This window comes from Saccoglossus kowalevskii, chromosome 15 (genome assembly GCF_978046115.1).
Source record: "Saccoglossus kowalevskii chromosome 15, keSacKowa6.1, whole genome shotgun sequence".
In the NCBI taxonomy this organism is placed as follows: Eukaryota; Metazoa; Hemichordata; class Enteropneusta; family Harrimaniidae; genus Saccoglossus; species Saccoglossus kowalevskii.
Genome location: NC_140655.1, coordinates 16,009,962 through 16,031,943, shown reverse-complemented (window position 1 = coordinate 16,031,943; position 21,982 = coordinate 16,009,962). Strand labels below are relative to the sequence as shown.

The following is a 21,982-nucleotide window of genomic DNA, read 5'->3' as shown; positions in this document are numbered from 1 at the left end:
GAGGTACATTACTTGGGGTTTGCAACGCGCATAGTACTGTATGGCGACATCATGTCAAGATCCCATTCAAGTCTCATCTCGTAGATAGCGAGACTGATGCTACGACCTTCTGACATGACATATATCGATGTTTAACGTTTGTAATAAAACATGTCTTACCACTATCATAGTGAAAAAGTGTAATACATTGAAAATGTACAGAAAATATAGTTCTCGTAATTAGTCATATCGTGAGCAGCTATTTTGATCCATCTTTACCTCCCAGTATCCTAGTTACCTTGGGCATGCGCATTCGCATTGTTCTGAGTTGGGAGCGCTTATGCGAGAGCGAGATTGAAACAGGATCTTGGTATCATGTCACCGTAGTTGCAAACCCCAAGTAATGTATCTCTGGTATAGAGTACATTCTGAATCAGATTTTTTTTAAATTAATTTTCGCCTCTTTGCTGACGACTCCAACTTATTTCATACTTATGAGAAAAATTGCATACTCAATTTACATGATGCAACCTCCTATTTAAATGATGTCCTGATATGGTGTGATGCCAACAAACTTTCCATAAATAAAAAGAAAACGAATTATATTATTTTTAGTAGCAAGCAAAACTTGTCTAATGTAACTGGCTCAATTAACATCAGAGGAGAATGTGTTCAGGAAGTTAGGGTAGTTTCATTTGTTTGTGTTTTAATGGATAAACATCTTAATTGGTCCCCTTAACATTTTAATATTGCTTTATAATTCCCTTATACAGCCGAATATTTCTTATGGTCTGGAGGTTTGGGGTAATACATATCACTCACACTTAAATACCATTTATATGACCCAGAAAATGTTAGTTTAGTTCGTTCACTGAACACTCGGCTCCTTTATTCCAAAAATTAAACATCCTTGATATCTATAAAATGCACAAATTAGTCACCTGTACTTTCATCTGTGACTTAATCCACCATAATTCTGCCCATAATATTAATGAGTATTTCAAACCTATCCATCATCCATATCAAACCAGACAACTTCACAATCAAAATCTTTTTGTTGAATATATTCGTACAACATTTGGCCAGTTTACGATGACATACTCAGGTGCAAAAATATGGAATAAAATCCCGGATAAAATTAGGTCAATTATCTGACGCAGTTCGTTCAAAAAAATGATTAAACAATTATTATTGACAGAAAACTAGATACATTTGATACATTTGTTTGCCAAGTTGTTTATTTATTCATTTTTTTTTAACCTGATTGATTTTTTCAAAACTTATTTTCTTAGACTTAGAAGTTCTGTATGGCATCAGGTTAGTTTTGGCGGTACCACTTTCGCGGATGCCCTGCGGTGTTTAGTGCTGTTGGTTGCAAATCGCGATGCTATACAGACATATTTATTCACTTATTGATTAATAAGCTATATATTTATTCATCACCGATTTGTATTAAGTTTCATTTTCATTTGTTTAGTTATTTATTAATTTGGTAAGTTAATCTTCATATTAATATACTTATTTTTGGCCCTCTACTTTATACATTATAGTTTACTTCCAATGTATGTAGGAAATCAGACTAGACAAGCAGTAAGCTATTTTCTGATTTCCTTTTTACCCAATATATATGTGTATTTTTCTTACCATTTGTTTTTCTGTATGGCTTACTTTTGTTTGTTTTTTGTTTTCAGTGTTTCTTATTGTTATTATTATTATTGGGTACCGGGTAAATAAATAAAAATATTATTATTATTATTAAAATCTGATGTACTAGTAGGTAACATCTCTGGTCTCTGTTAACATAATAACTCATTGACACAGCACCATATTACATTTATTTAGCAATATGGTTATTAAATAGGACCATCAACAATATTAAAAATAGAATATACATAGTTTGCAAAATATTTTATAAGCTTAGAGTCTTTAGCACGTTTTCATCTTTGACTATATGTTTATCAAACTAATTTTGGTAATTTTGTAAACAGAAATGCTGTCTATTTGCTGAAATCATTGTGTATGCAATTCATTGTGTAATGGTTTTCATCGCTATTTTGCATTACTAGGATGTGCTTGTAAAACTCGCGCCTGAAATTTTTAATTTAGTAATTGCTTCTTTAATTAACTTGAGATAGTGTTCAAGTTTGTAATCTTTCCAACTTGTTTGTAGATTTTGTGTTTATTTGCTAACATCTAGCAATTGTCATCATTGTTGTCATTTTTGATCATTTCATTTCGTAAAATATATATCTTGCAATTTAGCTCTGATTACCCTTTTATTAGATGATATACTATTAGATTGTTAGAGTGTATTACATTGGAGTGTTTCTGACAGTTTAATAAATAGTATGTATAGTTAGAGGTGTGTACACTGGTATCCATTTATTAAATACAACAAGAATCTCTATCTACCAGTACATCAGATGTTAACCCTTTGAGACCTAAGTCATAAACAAATTTTCTTTTTCAACATAAACAAATTTTCTTTTTCATCATAAACAACTTTTCTTTTTCATCATAAATAAATTTTATTTTTCATCATAAACAAATTTTATTTTTCATCATAAACAAATTTTAAATTCGCATAATATTTCTAAAACTTGTAGCCGAATTATATCCATTTGGACCAAAAATATAGAAAAATACATTAAAACAGATAAATTGTTTACCAAAATTTATGTTAAGAAAGCTTATGGCGCTCAAAGGGTTAATCAGATTGTACAAATGTCCAGAACTCAACTTGTACATATGTTTTATTTTTTGGTTACTGGAGGTTAATGAAATCCCTGATAGACCTTTTAAATCATTTAATGTTTGCTAGGCCAGACTTTTATTATTCCTTGTTTCGCGAACTCGCCCAGTTAACAGGAGCCGAAAATGAAATAAAAATAACATTTTATTTCAGTGTAACTTCTCGCTCCCGCCGACTTGCTAAAAGAATATTATTTTTATCTTCATTTTTTTACCGCCCGCCGCATACCAAATCCAAGTTGCATTTTCGTGGGAGTATCATGATCAAAGTATCGAAGTCTCGCGTAGATGAGAAACAAGGTTATACATGGAATAAAATTTTATTTCATTTCTTTTCTCCGATCAATGACTTACAATTCTTTGAGAATCACACAAATCTAATGGAAAAAAAGAATTAATTTTATTTATTTTTTTTGCCCTCCTCAAAAAAAATTGCCTTATAAAAAGTCTGGCCCTACTAGGAATTTTTCGCATTGTGATGATTGTATAACATTTTCCCTGACCCTCAAAATCACAGGTAATAATTATTTTGTTTGTGTTTGTTTTGATAGTGGCATGGGGTAGCTGGTTTGATCACGTGCTTGGTTGGTGGAAGTACAGTTACCAACCCAATGTTTTATTCCTTCAATATGAAAATGTAAAAAAGGTATGATTTTTGAACGCATATCATTACCATAATTTCACACAAGTATGCATGATCTGACAGTGACAGTGTTTTCTCTGGTAAAATTCACTGTATTTATAGAGTTTGGAATTATGGGATGCACACTTGCTGTTCTGACAAGTAGGCATGGCACAGGTATATACCTCATTGTATCAAATCCATAATTTTTACCTACCCCTCGAAAAGTCCAAAGGGGTCTTATAATTTGGGTTCTGTGTGTCTTGTCGCATACGCCTGTCAGTCTGTGCATATTTCTGACATACTGTAAGTACATTAATTTTTTTCCGTCAAAATAGGAGTGTAATTTAAGTTTTCTATGGTATTTTGATACAAATTCAAAATTTATACAAATGCAATTTTTGATATAATTTTATTGATGTTATATTGTGATATACTTTTAGATTGTGTTCTATGACAATATGGTCATATTTTGTCAAAAATAGAATATTTAAAATAATATTGTTCCTGGTATTTGGGGAGATATCAACATATTTTGTCAAAAATAGAATATTTAAAATAATATTTTTCCTGGTATTTGGAGAGACATCAATCATGCATTTATGCTTAAAATGTATATAAATATAAATCGTAATAGGATACTTGTTTTACTGCCATATTATGGTAATACATTCACTTTTAGGTAATGTTTTGGGCACAATATGGTCATTTTTGGTCTAAAATGGGAGTGAAATAATGTGTTTTCAGTTTTTTCACAGTATTTTACTGGCACTTTATGTGGTCTATACATTTTTAGGTAGTATGGGATTATTTTGGGGCACTATGGGATTATTTTGGGGCAAAAATGGTTGTGAAAATGATGTTTTTAGCTCCGCTGTCGACTTTGTCGAGCGGAGCTTGTCATATGAGTGATTGTCAGTCGTCGTCCGTGTCAATGTTTTACTTTTTCGACTTCTTCTTGAAAACTACAAGCCTGAATGCTTTGATACTTGGTGTATATGTACCTTGGGTAGACCTCTCTTAGGTTTATTCATTTCATGTTGATATCTTCAATTCTCTAATTTTGGTGAATATTTTTGTCATTTTTGGTAAAAAGTGATATTTTCGACTTCTTGTTAAAAACCGCAAGTGCAATTGCTTTGATATTACATATATAGGTGCTACATGTGGACCTCTCTCAGATTTGTTCATTTCGTGATGATATCTTCAATTCTCTAATTTTGGTGAATATTTTTGTCATTTTTGGTAAAAAGTGATATTTTCGACTTCTTGTTAAAAACCAAAAGTTCAATTGCTTTGATATTACATATATAGATACTACATGTAGACCTTTCTCAGATTTGTTTATTTCATGATGATATCTTCAATTCTCTAATTTTGGTGAATATTTTGTTATTTTTGGTAAAAAGTGATACTTTCGACTTCTTGTTAAAAACTGTAAGTCCGATTGCTTTGATATTACATATTTAGGTACTACATGTGGACTTCTCTCAGATTTGTTCATTTTGTGATGATATCTTCAATTCTCTAATTTTGGTGAATATTTTTGTAATTTTTGGTAAAAAGTGATATTTTCAACTTCTTGTTAAAAACTGTATATCCGATTGCTTTGATACTACTATACATATATTGTTCATTTTCTAATGATGTCTTTAGTTTTTTAATTGAAATGTGCATTGCTAACAGCGGAGCTATCTCAGCCGATAGGCTGCTTGTTTTGTTCATATGGGACAATTTAGTTGTGACTAAACCTCTCACTAAGTCATGGGTGTCGGAATCCAAGAAAAAAGTCGCAACTTATCGAGGGTGATGACTCACCAAGGGGCCTCGTGAAAGGGGGTTCATGCATTGAAAAAGGGTAAAAAGCACATATACATGGGTTTATGAAACATCACAGCGTCACAGCTTTATCAATGTCATCATTGTCGAATAATTTTGTACATTTTCTGTTCAGTCCGCCTCTTGGTAATTTTTGAAAAAAAATTTCTTAGCTTTTCTTAATTTTTCACCCATCCACGAATAGTGGACTCCGACTACTAGATCACGTGCAACGCTTGACTTGGTTTCAGCATTTTTGACAAAGTCGATCACTGCAAGTTTTTTACGTACGTACAGACTGGATAGCTTTGTCTTAGACAAGCTCACTCATTGTTGCAGGTTTTATAGGGGGAATGGCTGAGAAGTACATAAATTCGCGACTTGACAGCCCCGTCGATACCTTGAGTCAGGTCGCCGCCACCCTTCGTACCTCAGTAATTTACGGGACAGTAGGTGCTAAGTTGTCTCCTGAAGGCTGTTAAATACACGATGCAACTAAACATTAGTTCTTTTACTGTAGTCAAAACACAATAGAATTTTTAGGAGCCATCCAACTACTGTAAAACATGTCTTTTTTTGTGAATTTAGCGAGAGAACTGATTTGCTAATTCAAGATGTCGCTAATGACTTTATTATCAATTCAAAATGGCCGCCAAACAAAGAAATCAACAATGACAAGAGAGATTCGCTAAATCAACATTTCGCTATTACGTCATTTTACCACAATTCGCTAAAATTGCATGCCGCTTTTTCAACATGTTTTACAGTATGTACCCACGACTTATGAGGCATGACTTAGCAAGGGGTCACTGTATGTATTCTACTGCAATTTAGCATTGAATACGAGCAACAAATTCAATAAAAGCATTTCAAAATTTCTCACTACTGTCTTTTTTGTGTGTTAAGTTTATTTTTGAATCTATTGTTGATTTTGTACAGGGACTATGACACGTTATGTCTTGTTCAAATGTATACCTTTATTTTATTGTTGGGATACAATCTGTGAGACACAAAATGGTAACATGTTTTTGTGTGTCACTCGCCTAGGTTCCATAGTACTGTCTGCTGGTTACCCACTTGTCATTGATGGCTTTAATCACTGGTAATATTACCTCATTAACTATGTCCTGTAAATGTTTAATAATATTAGGAATAATTAATTTGCCATGGCAACTGCCAGTTGATAATATGGGAACTTCATTAAACTGTCTTTCATCCATATTACATATTAGCTGTATTAGCAGTATGTATTAGCAGTATGTTGATCAGCTTTTTAGGCCCCAGTGGAAATTGGGTTACTAGCTGAATGGTCCTTTGGTTCCTAGGATAACTCTGACAAATTGTCTTCATTACGGCAACCCAGGTGGCTCACAACATGGCATTTTATAAAACCATTTTTACAATTCATTTACATTTTGAAAACTCATTTTTATTTTATTATAATCCTTTTTTAAACACCATTTTCGGTTATGGAATCGATTTTTAAAACCCACTTTCGTTTCTGGTTTCTGTTTTTATTTTAAAAACCAATTGTTTAAATCCATTTTCATTTTTGGAATCCGTTTTCATTTTTAAAATCCATTTTCATTTTCAAAATCCATTTTCGTTTTTAAAATCTGTTTTCATTTTTAAAATCTCGTTTTCAAATTTCATTTTCATTTTTAAAATTCATTTTCATTTTCAAAATCCATTTTCATTTTCACTTTTTGACCTGTGACCTCGCCCTCTGACCTCATACTGCGTGACTAGGAATTATAACTCGGATTCTGGCATTTTTGTTATTTCCACCAGTGACGTTTCCATGATATTGACTATAACCTATTTGGCCGTGGTTCCACGGCGTTTTTGGATCCATAGAGGGTTCTTAGCTTCATCTGTCGGCTTACGCTGTGGCGTGGAATGCCTGTACATACACAGATGGCGCTGCCTTGTATACTGACAGTACCTTATCCGGTACGATAACACAGCAGACCCACAGCTATAACTTCGTCTAATCTGAGTATCAACGTTAAAGCTGATAAAATGAGAGCTCCAAGGTTGATTAGAATAAGTTATAGCCGTGGTTTTGCTGCGTTTTGGTACCGGGTAGGGTTTTGTCGGTAAACAAGACAGCGTCGTCAGTGGACAAGCCTGAATACAAATGCATTCAACGCCAAAGTGTAAGCCGACCGATGAAGCCAAGAACACTTTATGGACCAAAATCGCCGCGGAACCACGGCTAAAGTTATAGCCTGAAGAATAACTTACGTAAAGAAGCCTTACCAAGGAAACATCACTGGTGGCAATAAAAAAAAAAACACTATAAGGTCAAGTTGAAATGATATACAAAACACATGAGAATCTTTAGTGAAAAAACAATAGGCAATAGGCGGGAAACAACAGCGATTTTTATGTAAATTCTGGTGGAAAATTTGCTTCAACGTGAAAAATACGTATATACCTATACTTCAAATGTAAACAAAAGAGTGAAAATGGATTTTTCAAATAAAAACGGATTAGTCAGGTAAAAACAAAAGCGGATTTTAAAAATGAAAATGGATTTAAAAAAAGAAAATGGATTTTAAAAATGAAAATGGATTTTGAAAATGAAAACAGATTTTAAAAATGAAAATGGATTTTGAAAATGGATTTTAAAAACGAAAATGGATTTTGAAATTAAAAATGGATTTTGAAAATGAAAATGGATTTAAACAATTGTTTTTTAAAATGAAAACAGATATCAGAAATGAAAGTGGGTTTTAAAAATCGATTTCAGAACCGAAAATGGTGTTTAAAAAGGAATTATAAAATTAAAATGAATAGTAAAAATGGTTTTATAAAATGCCATGTTGTGAGCCACCTCGGTTGCCGTACTTCATAACCATTTTGTTGATTTGGAATTCTGCGTTCTATATTAGCCCAAAGACAACCAATTAAATCTAAGAAATGAGTTCATTTTAGAGGCATAAGTAAATAGAAAAATTTTCAGCATTTCTTTTTAACTTTTTCACCACCAGATTCTCTATTCATCACAAATTCACATCACAAACTTGTCCAGATTACATACCAGACATCAGGGCTGGTAACTTTTAAAAGTTACAAGCCCTGCTAAAATGTTACCAGTCCTGCAAATTTTTTCAATTATTTTCGTGCACACACACACAAATAAACACAAGTTGTACATACCAGATACTATGCACGGTTTATTTTAACAACAAAGTAGCTGTAGAGAACATGCATATTCAGAACATGGTGTATCTCAGACGTCTATGTCACTGTTGCTCTCATGGCATGTTAGGGCATTATGTCTTAAGTTGGTACATTCGGTTACAAACGATCCCTTTCCGTATTTCTCTGGTATTTTGCGGTTTGATAATGGCCCGTAAATAGCCCGGCAGATACGGCACTACACCGTATGATTGCTGGTGTCCTTGGTGACCAGCCATTCCTTGAACTTGGTCGTGCGGACGGGCGGGAATTTCCTACACTGGTAGTGTGTAATTTCCTAGAAAAAATTGGGACAAATTACCAAATTTTTTGATTAAAAACTAAAAATTTACTAAAATTTTGTCTATTGGCTCCAAAATTAGAGTTCATTTCCTGAAATATTGAATAATATAAGAAAAAAGTGCAGAAAAATTTAAGCAAGATAGTCTGGTGGTGAAAAGGCTAAACTTTCATTTTTTTTCTGCATTTACAGGATGAAATAGGTGCTGTTATGAAAATTGCATCATTCCTTGGGAAGGACTTGAGCAGAGAGACTGTTAATAACATTGCAAGTTATTGCTCTTTTGAGAATATGAAGAAAAATCCAGCTGTGAATCGTGAAAACGCTCCTGATGTAGATAACACTATTAGTCCATTTATGAGAAAAGGTGAGTCGTGAAGTCTGAAAACGAGGACTTATAATTCGGTCTCCGTCCGTGCGTCTGTGCATCTGTGCGTCTGTGCGTCCGTGCGTAAGTGTGTTCGTCCGGAGTAATATCTCAGAATCCCTTCGACAGATTCCGTTCATTCTTTGCATGTGCCTAGTACTTTATGTGGGACATATGCACATGCAGTGGTTTAGCGATTCGATTCAAAATGGCCGACTGGCAGCCATTTTGTTTTTTGAAAATGTTTTATTTTGGACATGCTTTGTCAGTTTTCATTCAAACTTGGTACATAGATTATGCATGATAGGATACATGTCCATGACAATTTATTTCACAATTGCATCAAAGATGGCCGACTGGGAGCCATCTTGTTTTTTGAAAATGTCATATTTTGGACATGCTTTGTCAGTTTTCACTCAAATTTAGTACATAGATCATACATGTTAGGATATATGTCCCCGACCGTTCGTGAGTTCCTGAGTCTATCCGTCCGTCTGTCCGTGTGTCTGTCCGTCCGTCAGTCTGTCCAGAGTCATATTTCAGAATCCTGTGGACCGTTTCCGTTCATTCTTTGCATGTGCCTAGTACCTTATGTGGGACATATGCACATGCAGTGGTTTAGCAATTCGATTCAAAATGGCCAACTGGCAGCCATCTTTTTTGTTGTTGAAAATGTTGCATTTTGGACATGCTTTGTCAGTTGTCATTCAAACTTGGTACATAGATTATACATGTTAGGATACATGTCCATGACGATTTATTTCGCAATTGGATCAAAGATGGTCGACTGGCAGGCATCTTGTTTTGTTTTTTTATGCGGTATCTTGGACGTGCTCTGTCAGTTTTCATTCAAATTTGGCACATACATGTACTTTATACATGTTAGGATGCATGTCCATGACAATTTGTTTCAAAATCTGGTCAAGGATGGCCGATTGACAGCCATCTGACTTTTAGCCCTACAACTATATTTCCACAATTTATGTACCATTTTCATTCGTATTTGGCACATACATCATACATATCAATGTGTTTCATAATCAGATCAAAGATGGCCGATTAACGGCTGTTTTTATTTTTGGCCTATTACTACTACACGGAACACGTGTTTTGATGTAAATAAACAATCTGCTGTATATGTCACTTGGAACTCAAGTTTCAAGGACACGCTCGCTACAACCCCTCCGCTTTAATATGACGAGCACAAAGAGAACTTAATTTAATGAGGACTGTGTCATTTTCAATGACTTGTTATTATTATTATTAAAGATTTATGAAATAACTGACTGTGATTTAAGTCACATAGATTGTGAGATGATCACATTTCTAGAAATAAACTGATGCAGATAATGGATTTCAATTATTCCTTTTAGTTTTGATTAAATGTTTGTTAATTTTTATCAACACTTTATGTGGGAAAGAATAGACTGCAGAAAATTATTTTGTAGATGGTGACAATGTCATTCAAGGGGTTAATGTATATGTTCTGTAGCTCTAATGGTTTATCACAGGAATGATTATATTCAAAATTAAATCTTAACATTTTTGAAAAAAATCATACTTAATACATTCATTGTGTGAGTCAGTTTTGTTTTTACAAAAATTCATTTGTATGATAAAATAAAAATTAAAGTGCATGTTTTATGACATTTAAAAAACGCTCCCACAACTATTTTGGAGAAAAAGAAACTTGAGAATTTATTTATTTAATTATTTATTTATTTATTTTATTTATTTTATTTATTTTATTTATTTATTTTATTTATTTATTTATAAGGTATCATTGGAGACTGGAAAAATCATTTCACAGTTTCACAAAATGAAGAACTTGAACAGATTTATCATGAAAAACTTGAAAACAGTGGATTGGAATTTGAATGGTGATAATGAAACTGCTGGATTTGTGAATATCCTAAAAAAAATGGTTACAATCTCATTGTTAAAGGATGTTCAATACTGTCTCACATTTGGGATACAAAGCAAAATAATATGACCTATACTTCATATATACTGTGATTGTAATTTTGTTTTCGATGCAAACTATCCAAGTTGACCCAGATCAATTTTACACGAGAAATGTTCTATCGCACATGTATTAGTGTAGCACATAGTATTTAGGTGTGAATACCACTCAAAAAGAGTTAGGCGATCTCTACGAACCCCCTTTCTACCTCAAGTTTTGAAAAAATGTCAATGTTTTTTATTAGAATTGAATTAGAATTAGATGATATTAATTATTTCTTATTGAAACTTTGTAACAATTTTCTTAAAAACGAGGTTGGTGACGGGCGTTTTATTATTGATATTGATTATTATGATAACCCTAATAGAATAATCTTCCAGTGTTAATCCAGTGTTTCTTGTAAAACTATTGTACATCATTAGAGCAACAATATTTTTTTAGCATATTTACTTTATATTGGTAGTTTAAGACACATGATTCATAACATTTTCGTTAATTTTACCTAATCAGTGTTGTTAATTTTTTTGGCCTATATAATTTGATTACGTTAGATAAATCACACTTTTGCAGTGTTTTCTAAGATGCAGTGTTGCAGTCAGGATCTTTATTGTGGGAGACTTGTGGGTTTCTCAAACCAATTTAATTATATTAAGGAAACTTTTGATTTTCAACTGAGGCAGAAATAAAGAACTCATAACTGAAATTATTGTAACAATCAAGTTTAATTAATTTCATAAATATAACATTCACAATAACTAGTTTGTCTCTAACAAGTGTTTAAATGTTTTGTGCTTCAACAACTTATATTTAGTTTTATGTTCATAACACATAAAAGAAAAAAATAAAGGAGATTCACTTTTATTCCAGATTGCTATTTGTTGACATTGTATGCATATATGGTATCGTAATTGAAAATCATAGTTGAATGCGTTTGGAGCTTTTTACTTCTGTAAATAAATCATCAAACACAGCCTTATATGCTGTATGAAGTTGACTATCGTTTACCAGGTATAATTTCCTAATCCGCTAACTGTGGGCCAAAGCATCCATTATGTGTGAAATAATACCAATGACTTCAGCTATTCAGATCAGTTCAGAAATTTTCTGTAAACAATGGTGAAACTTTTTGATTTTGACTTGGTGTTACTCTCCTGATTGAGTTCCAGGACAATTAAACTTGAAAATTGTTTCAAAAATATAAATAAACCTTACTACCAAAGCAATGATTATTACAGTATATATTGAACTACTGTTATTCATACATTTGACAGTAATGTCACTAATATTTGGCTATCACCTTAGACATTGCTCAAATTTAAATCTACCTATTAAAAACAGGTTGCTTGGCTCTCTTGCTCAACGATATGTGGACAATACTACGTTTAATAAATATCTGAGCTGGGGTGTTGTAATCTTCTTGTTTTTTTTTTTGTTTTTTTTTTTCAAAAGTCAGTTTGTAGTTTTCGAACAATTCCTGTGTGCCCATCAATCATGATATAGTCTCCTGGAAAAAAAAAAATAAAACATCATAATAGTTTGCATTAACATTATATAAATTTAGATATAATAATATAATAATATAACTAATATGAGTATATTATGTGTATCAGTCAGTTACACTTCATGTTTGATAATTAAAGACACATAATGCATGTAACAATCATACTTTAGCTAGTGTTCATTACTCTGCTATTTACATCAACTTTGATTTATCCCACACAAGTTACAAATAAGTCATTATATTATTTATTATATTATCACTGCAATTATGGTAGGACAAAGTGAATGACATTCAACATTGCACACAGCATTGCTGTATGATTACTACATAGTTGTATTGCATTACACATACTGTGAATCCATGATATAAATTACCTGATTCAAACTTAGTTGTTGCTTCCTTTACATTCACAACACATGGTATATCATATTCCTGGGCAATCATCGCACCTGGAATAATAACAATACCGTCATTTTCTAAACAGTTATGAATTTAGATTATGGGATAATGAAACAGCGTTTACCAAATCATTATACCTCATACCCACTAATATTAAATAGTGAATTTATCATGAACTCTATATTTTTTATCGTTATTTGTACTGCAATATTATAATTATTCTGCTGTCAAAGTAGATATTTCAAAATATAATGTAGTTACTTTACCATGTGAGAGTAATCCTCCAATTTCTGTTACTAAACCGGAAATGATTGCGTAATATGGAACCCAAGCAATATCCGGGCTTCGGACAACTAAGACATCTCCCACCTACATACACACGTAAAAAGTACAATGTAAGTTGTCTGGAAATTTTGTATTTATATCACAATTATAATAAAATAACTGAGTTTTACTTAATTTTAAAATGTATGGTTAATATGACCAACTGATGCTCATAATGGACAAGTTCAAAACACATTTCTAAAGTTATTAACAGGTTTTTTGAACCTTGAATAATAATATTCATCATCTTGAAGAATTTTACTATATTATAATCGTTACCTAAAACTAACCTTAATAGAATCAGCTTCTTCAAGCGTTCTCGCCACCCTTGCACGTCCAGATACCTTCCTTTTACACATTGGTAAACCTATATTTATAAATGACAATGCGTTTGTGAAGACAGTGACTTTCAACTTGCATGTTTTGTATGGGAAGTCAATTTCTATTTGAATTGTAATATATATATATTTATATTTCAAATCATTTTCTATAAATATAGTTTTGTATTGTAATTGAGGCCCTCTATACTTAAGATTCTGTTTCTTTATTTCCTCTTCATTTCTCGACACTAAGGATGCTATTACGAAAGTCATGGTTACTGATTGGCCTGTTTGGTATGTATTAAAATGAATTCAATTGTCAGTTTATGATGAATTATGACGCAACAAAAGAGTCATATGACCTGTTTCCAAAAGCTTTTTACTGTGTGGCTCACACTTTGGTATTTTTAGTGGGACAGCCACTATGTGGTTTTGGGTACTGATCCATGCCATTGTGTGCAAACAATCGTGGTTTCATTGTTCCTGGCTTGAAATATGAATTGATTTCTGATCTCTGTTCACCGTTATATGGTCAAAATGGTTTCACGTCGTACAGGATGCACAATAATAACAGTATTACAGAGATTTTTGTAAGAGCGATTACTTATGTGATTTTATTGTTAAACTTCTAATTTATTAAATAATTTTGGAATTGGGCCATTCCAGTTTATATCTGCACCCCCCTGTTGATGTGGTCGGATTTCCAGCACTGTATGATGGGGAAAATACACCGGAATTCTAACTGCATATGGAGAAACAGAATCTGGAATTCCAGACGAGTATGGAAAAAAAATTCCTGGAAATCCAGGCAGTTATGGCTACTAAATAAAATATGGCCTAGTTTATCTTGCCACATACCGGATGATGAGGTTGGATTTCCATCAGTATGACTAAAAAAACTTGGAATTCTGACTGTATATGGTAAAAAAATTGGGCCAGTATGAAATAGTTATTACTGAAATTAGATAAGTATGGTGGCACGAATGAGCTCATCAACACCGTGAATCAGGACTAGTTTGAATTTCCATTATCAAATATAAAATTTAGAACTTGGTAAATTATATGATGAAATATGATGAGTTATATTTGGAAATCCTACTCTGTATGGTGGCACAAAGGAACTCATCAACACCATAAGTAGGAACTATAGTTTTGGATTTCCATTACTGTATGGTGAATGGTGATTTGGAAATAAAGCTTTGTATGACTTATACACCCATGGAAATTATACCCTGTATGATGTAAACACTCAAGCTCATCAACAGGGGGTGCAGATATAAACTGGAATGGCCCATTGATTTTTGGCGTCTTTGTTTATTATGTATATCGAATAGCCACTGTCATACTGACCAAGGTTTAATTTGAATGACCTGTAGAGAATGTTTTGAAATCTGATAGGCCTTTTGCAATATACGCTGCACGTGATTGGATGAAAGTAAAGCTTGTATTGTATTATGTCAAGGCATATATGAATAAGGTGTCCGGTAGTTGTGGGTGTTTTTGTTTCCATTCTGATTTTAATAATTGAATATTTGATAAGTGATAGTATTTGATACCCATATGAACATAATGGTTTGATTATATTGACACAATACAAAATAGCTATGCTGAAGTCGCTAATTATGTGCAAATTGTTTTGGTCTAATAATAAAACACCTTGTTGTATTGATGGTTACGTGGGCACAACCATTAATGAGATGCTGAATTTTTGAGGTCAGTGCATGCAAGTCCTGGTTCTAAGTTAAAATCAACAGGGAGTAGCGTATCGTCTATACCATATAGATATCTTGTGTATATATATATACATTAAATTGAAACACCACTGCTATAGTTTTTTTCAATATATATACATTACCTTTCATTTCTAAAGAGAGTGGTACAGGACCAGGGTCTTTCAAAGGTTTCTGTCAAATTGAAGAAAGACAAATTGTAAGAAAAGATGTCTTTGTTATCACAATTGTTGCTAGAGTTGACTTGACTACTGATACTTACTGGTTTCCCAATGCTTATATCATCAAAACGCAATTCAAACAAGTTAGGGTATACTTTTCTACGACGTGCTGCTCTGTTGGTCAAAACATTTGGAAAATGATCTCATTAAATTAGGTTCATTTAGCATCAGGTTTGTATCAACGTAATGTTAATGATACACTTACCTTGTAACAAGCTTAGGGTTCGTTCTGTGCAATACACAGCCTATTTCCTGGTGTGTCAGGAAAAATATCAAGTCTCTCTCTGGTAAATACCCCTGAGATAAATAGATGATAAAAAAAATGTTTCACCGAGCAAGACAGTTCATCATAATATGCACAGTTTATATATGTATATATAATTTGAATAATTGTTATAATATGGGAATAAAGGAAATGAAAATAGTTGATCGATAATTTATGTTGTGAAAGTAAAGCCTCTTACCTCCTTCACCATACACTCGGCAAGTTGCCAATAAGCTTGTTTTATCATGTGGTATGCCTTCAGTCCCAATGACTACAAGACAAAAAATAACTGTATTCACACTACTATTAATGGAAATAATTGCCATGATCAAATCAATGTCAACATGTTACACCAGCCGTATGTCAATGTGGGCCATTGCTATATATAAAAGATCGAGCTTTGTGCATTTGATCATGCTGAATGTCGGATATTCTTACCCTAGTTTCCTTCCAGTTTTTCATAGCTTTTCGTGCTTTTGGAATTAGTCTTTTTAAAATGTATCTGTTGTACAGAAATATAAGGTAATTAATAGTTCCTAATTTTCAACTGACACACTGCAAATATTTCAAGAATAGTTCGCCTACTTTCTCTTTGGATTAATTAATATTGTGTTCTCAATGTTATAGAATTAAGAAGATCCTTAAAACAATACCTGACAACGGGAGTAGTATTCTTGAGTTGTGCGATGGTATTCTCTACAGTAAGCACCTTGCGTTCATTGCTGCTATTGGCTGATACTGCCAACTATAAATTGAAGAATTGCGCATTGTGAAAATATGCCATGAATGGGTAAGTTATCGTTAAGTGGGATTATACTAGTAATATTATTATAGTGAAAACACCGAGGTGGGAACATAAATAGTACATGTATGTGTAATTGTCCCTACAGACACGCTATACAACGAATGCATCGTGTCTATTAATTCTATAAAATGATGCTTGGGACGCAATTTGCATTGCAGACACCAACAGTCAGAAAAATTAGTCTTACATATTGTGTAATTTTGTCTGCTAAAATACAATATATTGTTTAAATATATACGTTTATCAAATTCACAACCCCTTACACGTTGTGTTTATTAGCAGACGAATATTTAAAGTTGCATTCCTATTTTGCAAATATCCTGGCCTCACTTCCCACTCATTTCATTTTGAAAGTACTGGAGGTTTTTACCTCTTTGAAAAATATACCCACAAAACCTTCCAACCCAGAGAGTATGTAACTTATTTCAGTAGGACGCTCATATTCACGTTCTGTGGTTAATTTAACCAATCCGCAGTATCAACATTCGATTCGATTCCATGTATATATTAGTCATGAGATAGTACTTCACAAAATTGCCATTAATAACGTTACCTGCAAAATTCTGACAGTCCGTTGTGGTATCACAGTCCATGAAGCTACTCTCATTTCATACTGTAAAGTTAGAAAATGAAAAAAAAAAAATAATGTGTAGGTAACACAAAGTACTCATATTTAACTATTCGTATGTGGATATATCGTGAACGCACAATGGATTTAGTTCGTGAAAATATATTGTTTTACCAACCTCTCTCAGACACCAGTTACCATGCAGCTGGAGATATGTATTGAATTCAGACTTGGCTGTTCCACTTTCGGTAGAGTTCAACCATTCCAATGCTGATTCAGAATCCAAGTTCATAAATGTGTCTGCATTACCAGACTTCTTTATCGTATCAGCAATTCTCTACACACAACAACAAATATATGTATATTACTTAACTTAAGAGTTCAGTATGCACCGAAACAACTCCTCACGAAATACAATCTCGGTTTAGAAACATTGAGAATCGTTGAAGTGATCGTCGCGCCGCGCATGTGCGACATGTGTGTTGCTAAATATTGATTTTCCCACAATCCAATGCACTCTTCTAATGGAAATCACGAGTACGTGTTTTGACAAAGGCTAATTACCGCCGGTGCTCTTTCGATACCTTTTAATTACCAAATAAATTACATAGTTAAAGCTTAGTAACGTCCCAGTTTGTACTCGGTGGTCTGCGCAACAGTCAAAGTCGCCGTCATCTTTGTTCATATGATTCCCATATCTTGAGCATGCGTGGCGCGAAGATCACCGCCCTTTAAAAACAGTACATCACAGAATGTGTTATTTTTGACAGACTGGCCCGTGATGGTGAAAACTAAATATCTTTAACAAATGAATGAACACGCATTTACCTGTATAGCTACAGGCACCTCAGCAACTGTGTCATCATTGCAATTGGAAAGTATCATTTCTATATCAACAATAAGCTCAAGATTTGAACCTGCCGAAAAAGAATAATAATTAACCACGTGTTCTTGAGTTGTGTGAATGAGCGTAGATGCACGCTGGACCGCCAAAGTATGGAATTGACAATACGTTATCAAAAACACTGCTTTTTACCTTTGTCGTCTGGCATAGTGGATGATAATAAGGCTGAGAACAGATTCAACCATAGTAAACTGGTATACGTGGTCGACACAATGGCATTGAGAGACTGAAATAAAGTATCGTTCGAGACACGTGATATTTACATCTCTAAGTTAAGTTCAAACAGACTGTGCTGTCGGAATCTGACCAGCAGTTATTTTGACGTTGCTCCGTGCTGTTCTTTACAAGGTTTCACGTTCAACTTAGGAAATCTTCAGGCAATCTAATTTTAAATTGCAGTATATAAACTTTTGTAAACAAGATCATAACACTCGAAAATATAACACTGATTAATTTATTATACAATTCATGTATAATAGTGAAGGAATATATACATATGTCAAGCAACATACCTCTATTGATTCAATTTTATTGTCGATGATATTATACATATACAGACACGACATATCTCCTTTCTTTCCACTGAATACATTTGAATATGCGTTTTGATGCAGTTTATCAATATCTACTTGATTATAGAGCAAGGTCTGAAAAAAATCAAAATAGCTGTAATTTAAGCCAGATTCTTAAATGCACATTTAGTGTCTGTGGTTAAAATATCCAATATGCAATTTTCTTACAGAAAATAAGTTTATTTCTGGTAAATAATAACATGTGCTCTAATGCTAATGTAGTATTATTATAATTATTCATATGTTCCTGACAAAGCGATACAACACTTATGTTTATTTCATAGTATACTCTTTGTGTTATATATGATATAATGTAGCCATCCCTGGTCAGAGATTGGTACGATAAATTACAAGCATACTTGGTTGTATCACACGAATATTATTATTATTATAAACAAAAACGACACACTTGGGTTACCTTCGCATTTGAAAGTAAATGAATACACCTTTTCCACCAAGGCAGTCTTCCGATATATTCTCCTAAGATATCCGGGGTAAGGTCATGAATGATCTAAACAAATTATGAACGTTGGCAATACATTAACTTAATATACGTCTTATCATAATTCCTGTTGATTTGTCGGTCAGTAACATTCAACATAATTCCTGTCGATTATTTTTTTTTCCATTTCGATTATTCATATTTACAGTTGTCTTAATTCGTTGTGCAGAGTCAATTTTGGACACTGTACAGTTACTCTTACCTGCCCAAAGAGCGCCAGCTCAGTAATGTCTTTGTTGATAAAGTACTTGTCATGAACAAACATGCCATCCAGTGCCTATTGTTTGTGCATTTAAATATTAGAAAAAGGAATAATAAGGAAAACAACATTTTTTGGAGATATTACACTACAAACATATTCGAAGGCATTCAACTATTACGAACATAACATATGAATAAAGTACAATAACTGATTTTGACATTCCACGTTCCAATCTAAGGAAATGATACAGCTGGTACTTACATGAATGCTGAAAAACCCTCGTGAATGGCTTATAGATACTAACGAATTGACAGGCCACAGTTCGTTTGATAATCCACAACCAAGTGTAGCACTCTGTAAAAGTATGAAGTAATAAATGACCATTAAATAACATACATTCATAGAATTTGGTTAATATAAATTGTGGCGTAGGATTGGGTTTGAGTCGTATCAGAGTGCCATATGTCGAAGAGCCGTCGTTTGGCTTTACTTGTGATATCCGATATTTGGATTGTACATCAATACAATTTGGCGTGTTTACTTCGAGCTGTCTTTTTCGGAATGTGTGATTGTAGTAATACTGATACTTTGTATTATAACACATATACCACATAATCTAAAATTACACATATCACTCTCCGATATTCAGTCAATGTATCTACGACAAATCACACAATTCATTTCATTATATTATTTATGTGTCTGAAAAGTATCACTATTAAAAGGACAATTATCTACCTGTAGTGCGACTTCCATTTGTCTACCAAGTGTTGATACCGTTAATGGGGTCATGGGACATGGCAAGATGTCTCTGAAACAAAACACAATTATGATAAATTAATGAATGTTTGTAGGACCTGTTCTATTGCCATCGTTTATATCGATATTTGCTACAACTACAACTTGTCTATTTAACGACATCTTTCAAGCCACAGCTCTATTAAAAGTCACGTGCACAGCGATATCGGAACTCGTATGTGAAAATAATTCAACTAATACACACAGTTGTTGGCCGAGTTTAATCGTATCAGGTTTACCCGATTCAGGATTATATATTGTTGATTCACTCATTAATATAATTATGCATGAGGTGCAGTAATTTGATATATTCCACAGCATCCAGTGCTAGCTCGCCGAATCTAATAGTTAGCAATGAATAATATATTGTTGCTACATAGAGAGAATTCGAGAAGCAAAAACAAATCTCGTGGCGCTCTCAGTCTCAACGAAATCTCGGCTGTTATTTGCATCTAATGTATATTGTTTCAATCCGTAACTGGAGACATATTTACCCAATATTTGCATTTGCGAGCCACTCGTTGTCAGACGACAACGCTGTGTCAAACTCATCTAGTAATCCACGATCTGTGTCTTCATCAACTATTGTTATAGGACTTGACTGTAATTATAAATAGGAGCATTACGATACGAAAAAAAAATACACAAACATATAATAAATCTCGAGAAAATATTTATGCATCATTCCCAATATGTCCCACATCTAATATTTAGACAACATTTATCTTCATTAGTAAGTTATAGTGTACACTTACAGTGTGGTTGGTATCTAGGACGAATAAAAATAATGTGTATTCAACTATCACATTTACTAAACAAGGGTTTCTGATGCATGCATTAATCGTTTATATGGAGTGAATAAACAATTCCTACACAAATTCGTTAAAATAAACAATTCCTACATAAATGCATTATTATGTTTGACATTACCTGTAATAATGCTATATTTCCGTTTTCAATTGCCCATTCGATGTTTAATGGATAACCGAAGGCTGATTCAAGCTGCGAATGTGATTGATATATTATTGATAAATTGTGACACGGTAGGCGATATTCCGACAAATACACAAACTGTAATATTGTGCTGTGGGCGTGTAATATTCGCAAGAGTATACTCACAATAACTGCAATAACACAGAGTTCCAACGATAACTCATCCGTGATACAACTTCTGACACTTTCTACAAGTGCTGCTATCTTCGGGGTCTTCTTGTGTTTAGCTGTGACACACTATACTTATTGAATAACCCCATTTGAGCACATAGCGTAATATATTACTGACAAAATGCATGTTATCGGTACGTGGTTTTAAAAGTCATTAAAGGGATCATTCTTATTGGTCGCTGAATTGTTATTGTAGCATATTCATCACTATTTGAACAGTCCAATATTATATTTGAGAGAGAATGCGAACAATACGTCAATAATTCAATTGTTAATGTGCTTCAATATAGTAAGATATCAAAAGCGATGGCTGATAATATTAAGATATACAAAACATTTCTACTCACATTTAGATTTATGGTGTTTTTTGTATGCAAGTGATGTATTCAATACTGATATTTCATTGTTTCGTTTCCTTGTTAGTATTACAGTGTCTGGTTTTGACAGTCCAGAAACAACGCTCTGGAAAAGAAAACGTTACATTTCTGATCAAAAGAAGACATGGCATTGACATCTTTTGACGTATATATGAATATCGTAGACACGAACATGAAGTATTAGTATCATGTATATTGTACTGCGATATAGGCAACCTAAACATAATATATACTGACAGAAGGCATACCTCTCCAAGTCCATACGATGCATCTATCATCATCTGTCCAGGGTGCCCGGTAATGGGATGGCGTGAATATAACACGCCTACAACACATGAGAAAA

The 21,982-nt window shown here is 33.2% G+C and overlaps 2 protein-coding genes across 2 annotated transcripts in view; one reads left to right on the top strand and one right to left on the bottom strand.

Annotated features, from left to right (window-relative positions):
- The window catches only part of LOC102809687 (sulfotransferase 1A1-like), an 18,279-nt gene extending 6,424 nt beyond the window's left edge, over window positions 1–11,855 (top strand). The window contains exons 5-7 of the mRNA XM_085490497.1: window positions 3,282–3,376; window positions 8,850–9,024; window positions 10,802–11,855. Coding sequence (XP_085346623.1) covers window positions 3,282–3,376; window positions 8,850–9,024; window positions 10,802–10,908 — 377 coding nt within the window. The 3' untranslated portion in view covers window positions 10,909–11,855. The remainder of the gene's footprint in view (window positions 1–3,281; window positions 3,377–8,849; window positions 9,025–10,801) is intronic.
- LOC100374883 (uncharacterized) lies at window positions 11,691–21,982 on the bottom strand. The gene is made up of 24 exons (XM_085490496.1): window positions 21,888–21,982; window positions 21,610–21,724; window positions 21,218–21,318; window positions 21,029–21,100; window positions 20,593–20,699; window positions 20,039–20,111; window positions 19,562–19,654; window positions 19,301–19,375; window positions 19,015–19,107; window positions 18,537–18,671; window positions 18,157–18,250; window positions 17,949–18,037; window positions 17,299–17,457; window positions 17,106–17,165; window positions 16,401–16,492; window positions 16,186–16,249; window positions 15,947–16,018; window positions 15,688–15,779; window positions 15,524–15,596; window positions 15,387–15,435; window positions 13,502–13,578; window positions 13,154–13,256; window positions 12,863–12,937; window positions 11,691–12,491 (listed from the first exon to the last, which is right to left on the bottom strand). The coding sequence occupies exons 1-24, from the start codon at window positions 21,918–21,920 to the stop codon at window positions 12,430–12,432; spliced, it is 2,058 nt and encodes a 685-aa protein (XP_085346622.1). The 5' UTR covers window positions 21,921–21,982; the 3' UTR covers window positions 11,691–12,429.

Excerpts from the sequence above, each read along its gene's own strand:
- LOC100374883 (XM_085490496.1), bottom strand. The coding sequence starts at position 21,920 with ATGATGATAGATGCATCGTATGGACTTGGAGAG. Across the intron at positions 19,376-19,561 it reads GAGGGTTTTTCAGCATTCAT|GCACTGGATGGCATGTTTGT; the intron begins GTAAGTACCAGC and ends CACAAACAATAG. Across the intron at positions 18,672-19,014 it reads ATTTACTTTCAAATGCGAAG|ACCTTGCTCTATAATCAAGT; the intron begins GTAACCCAAGTG and ends GATTTTTTTCAG.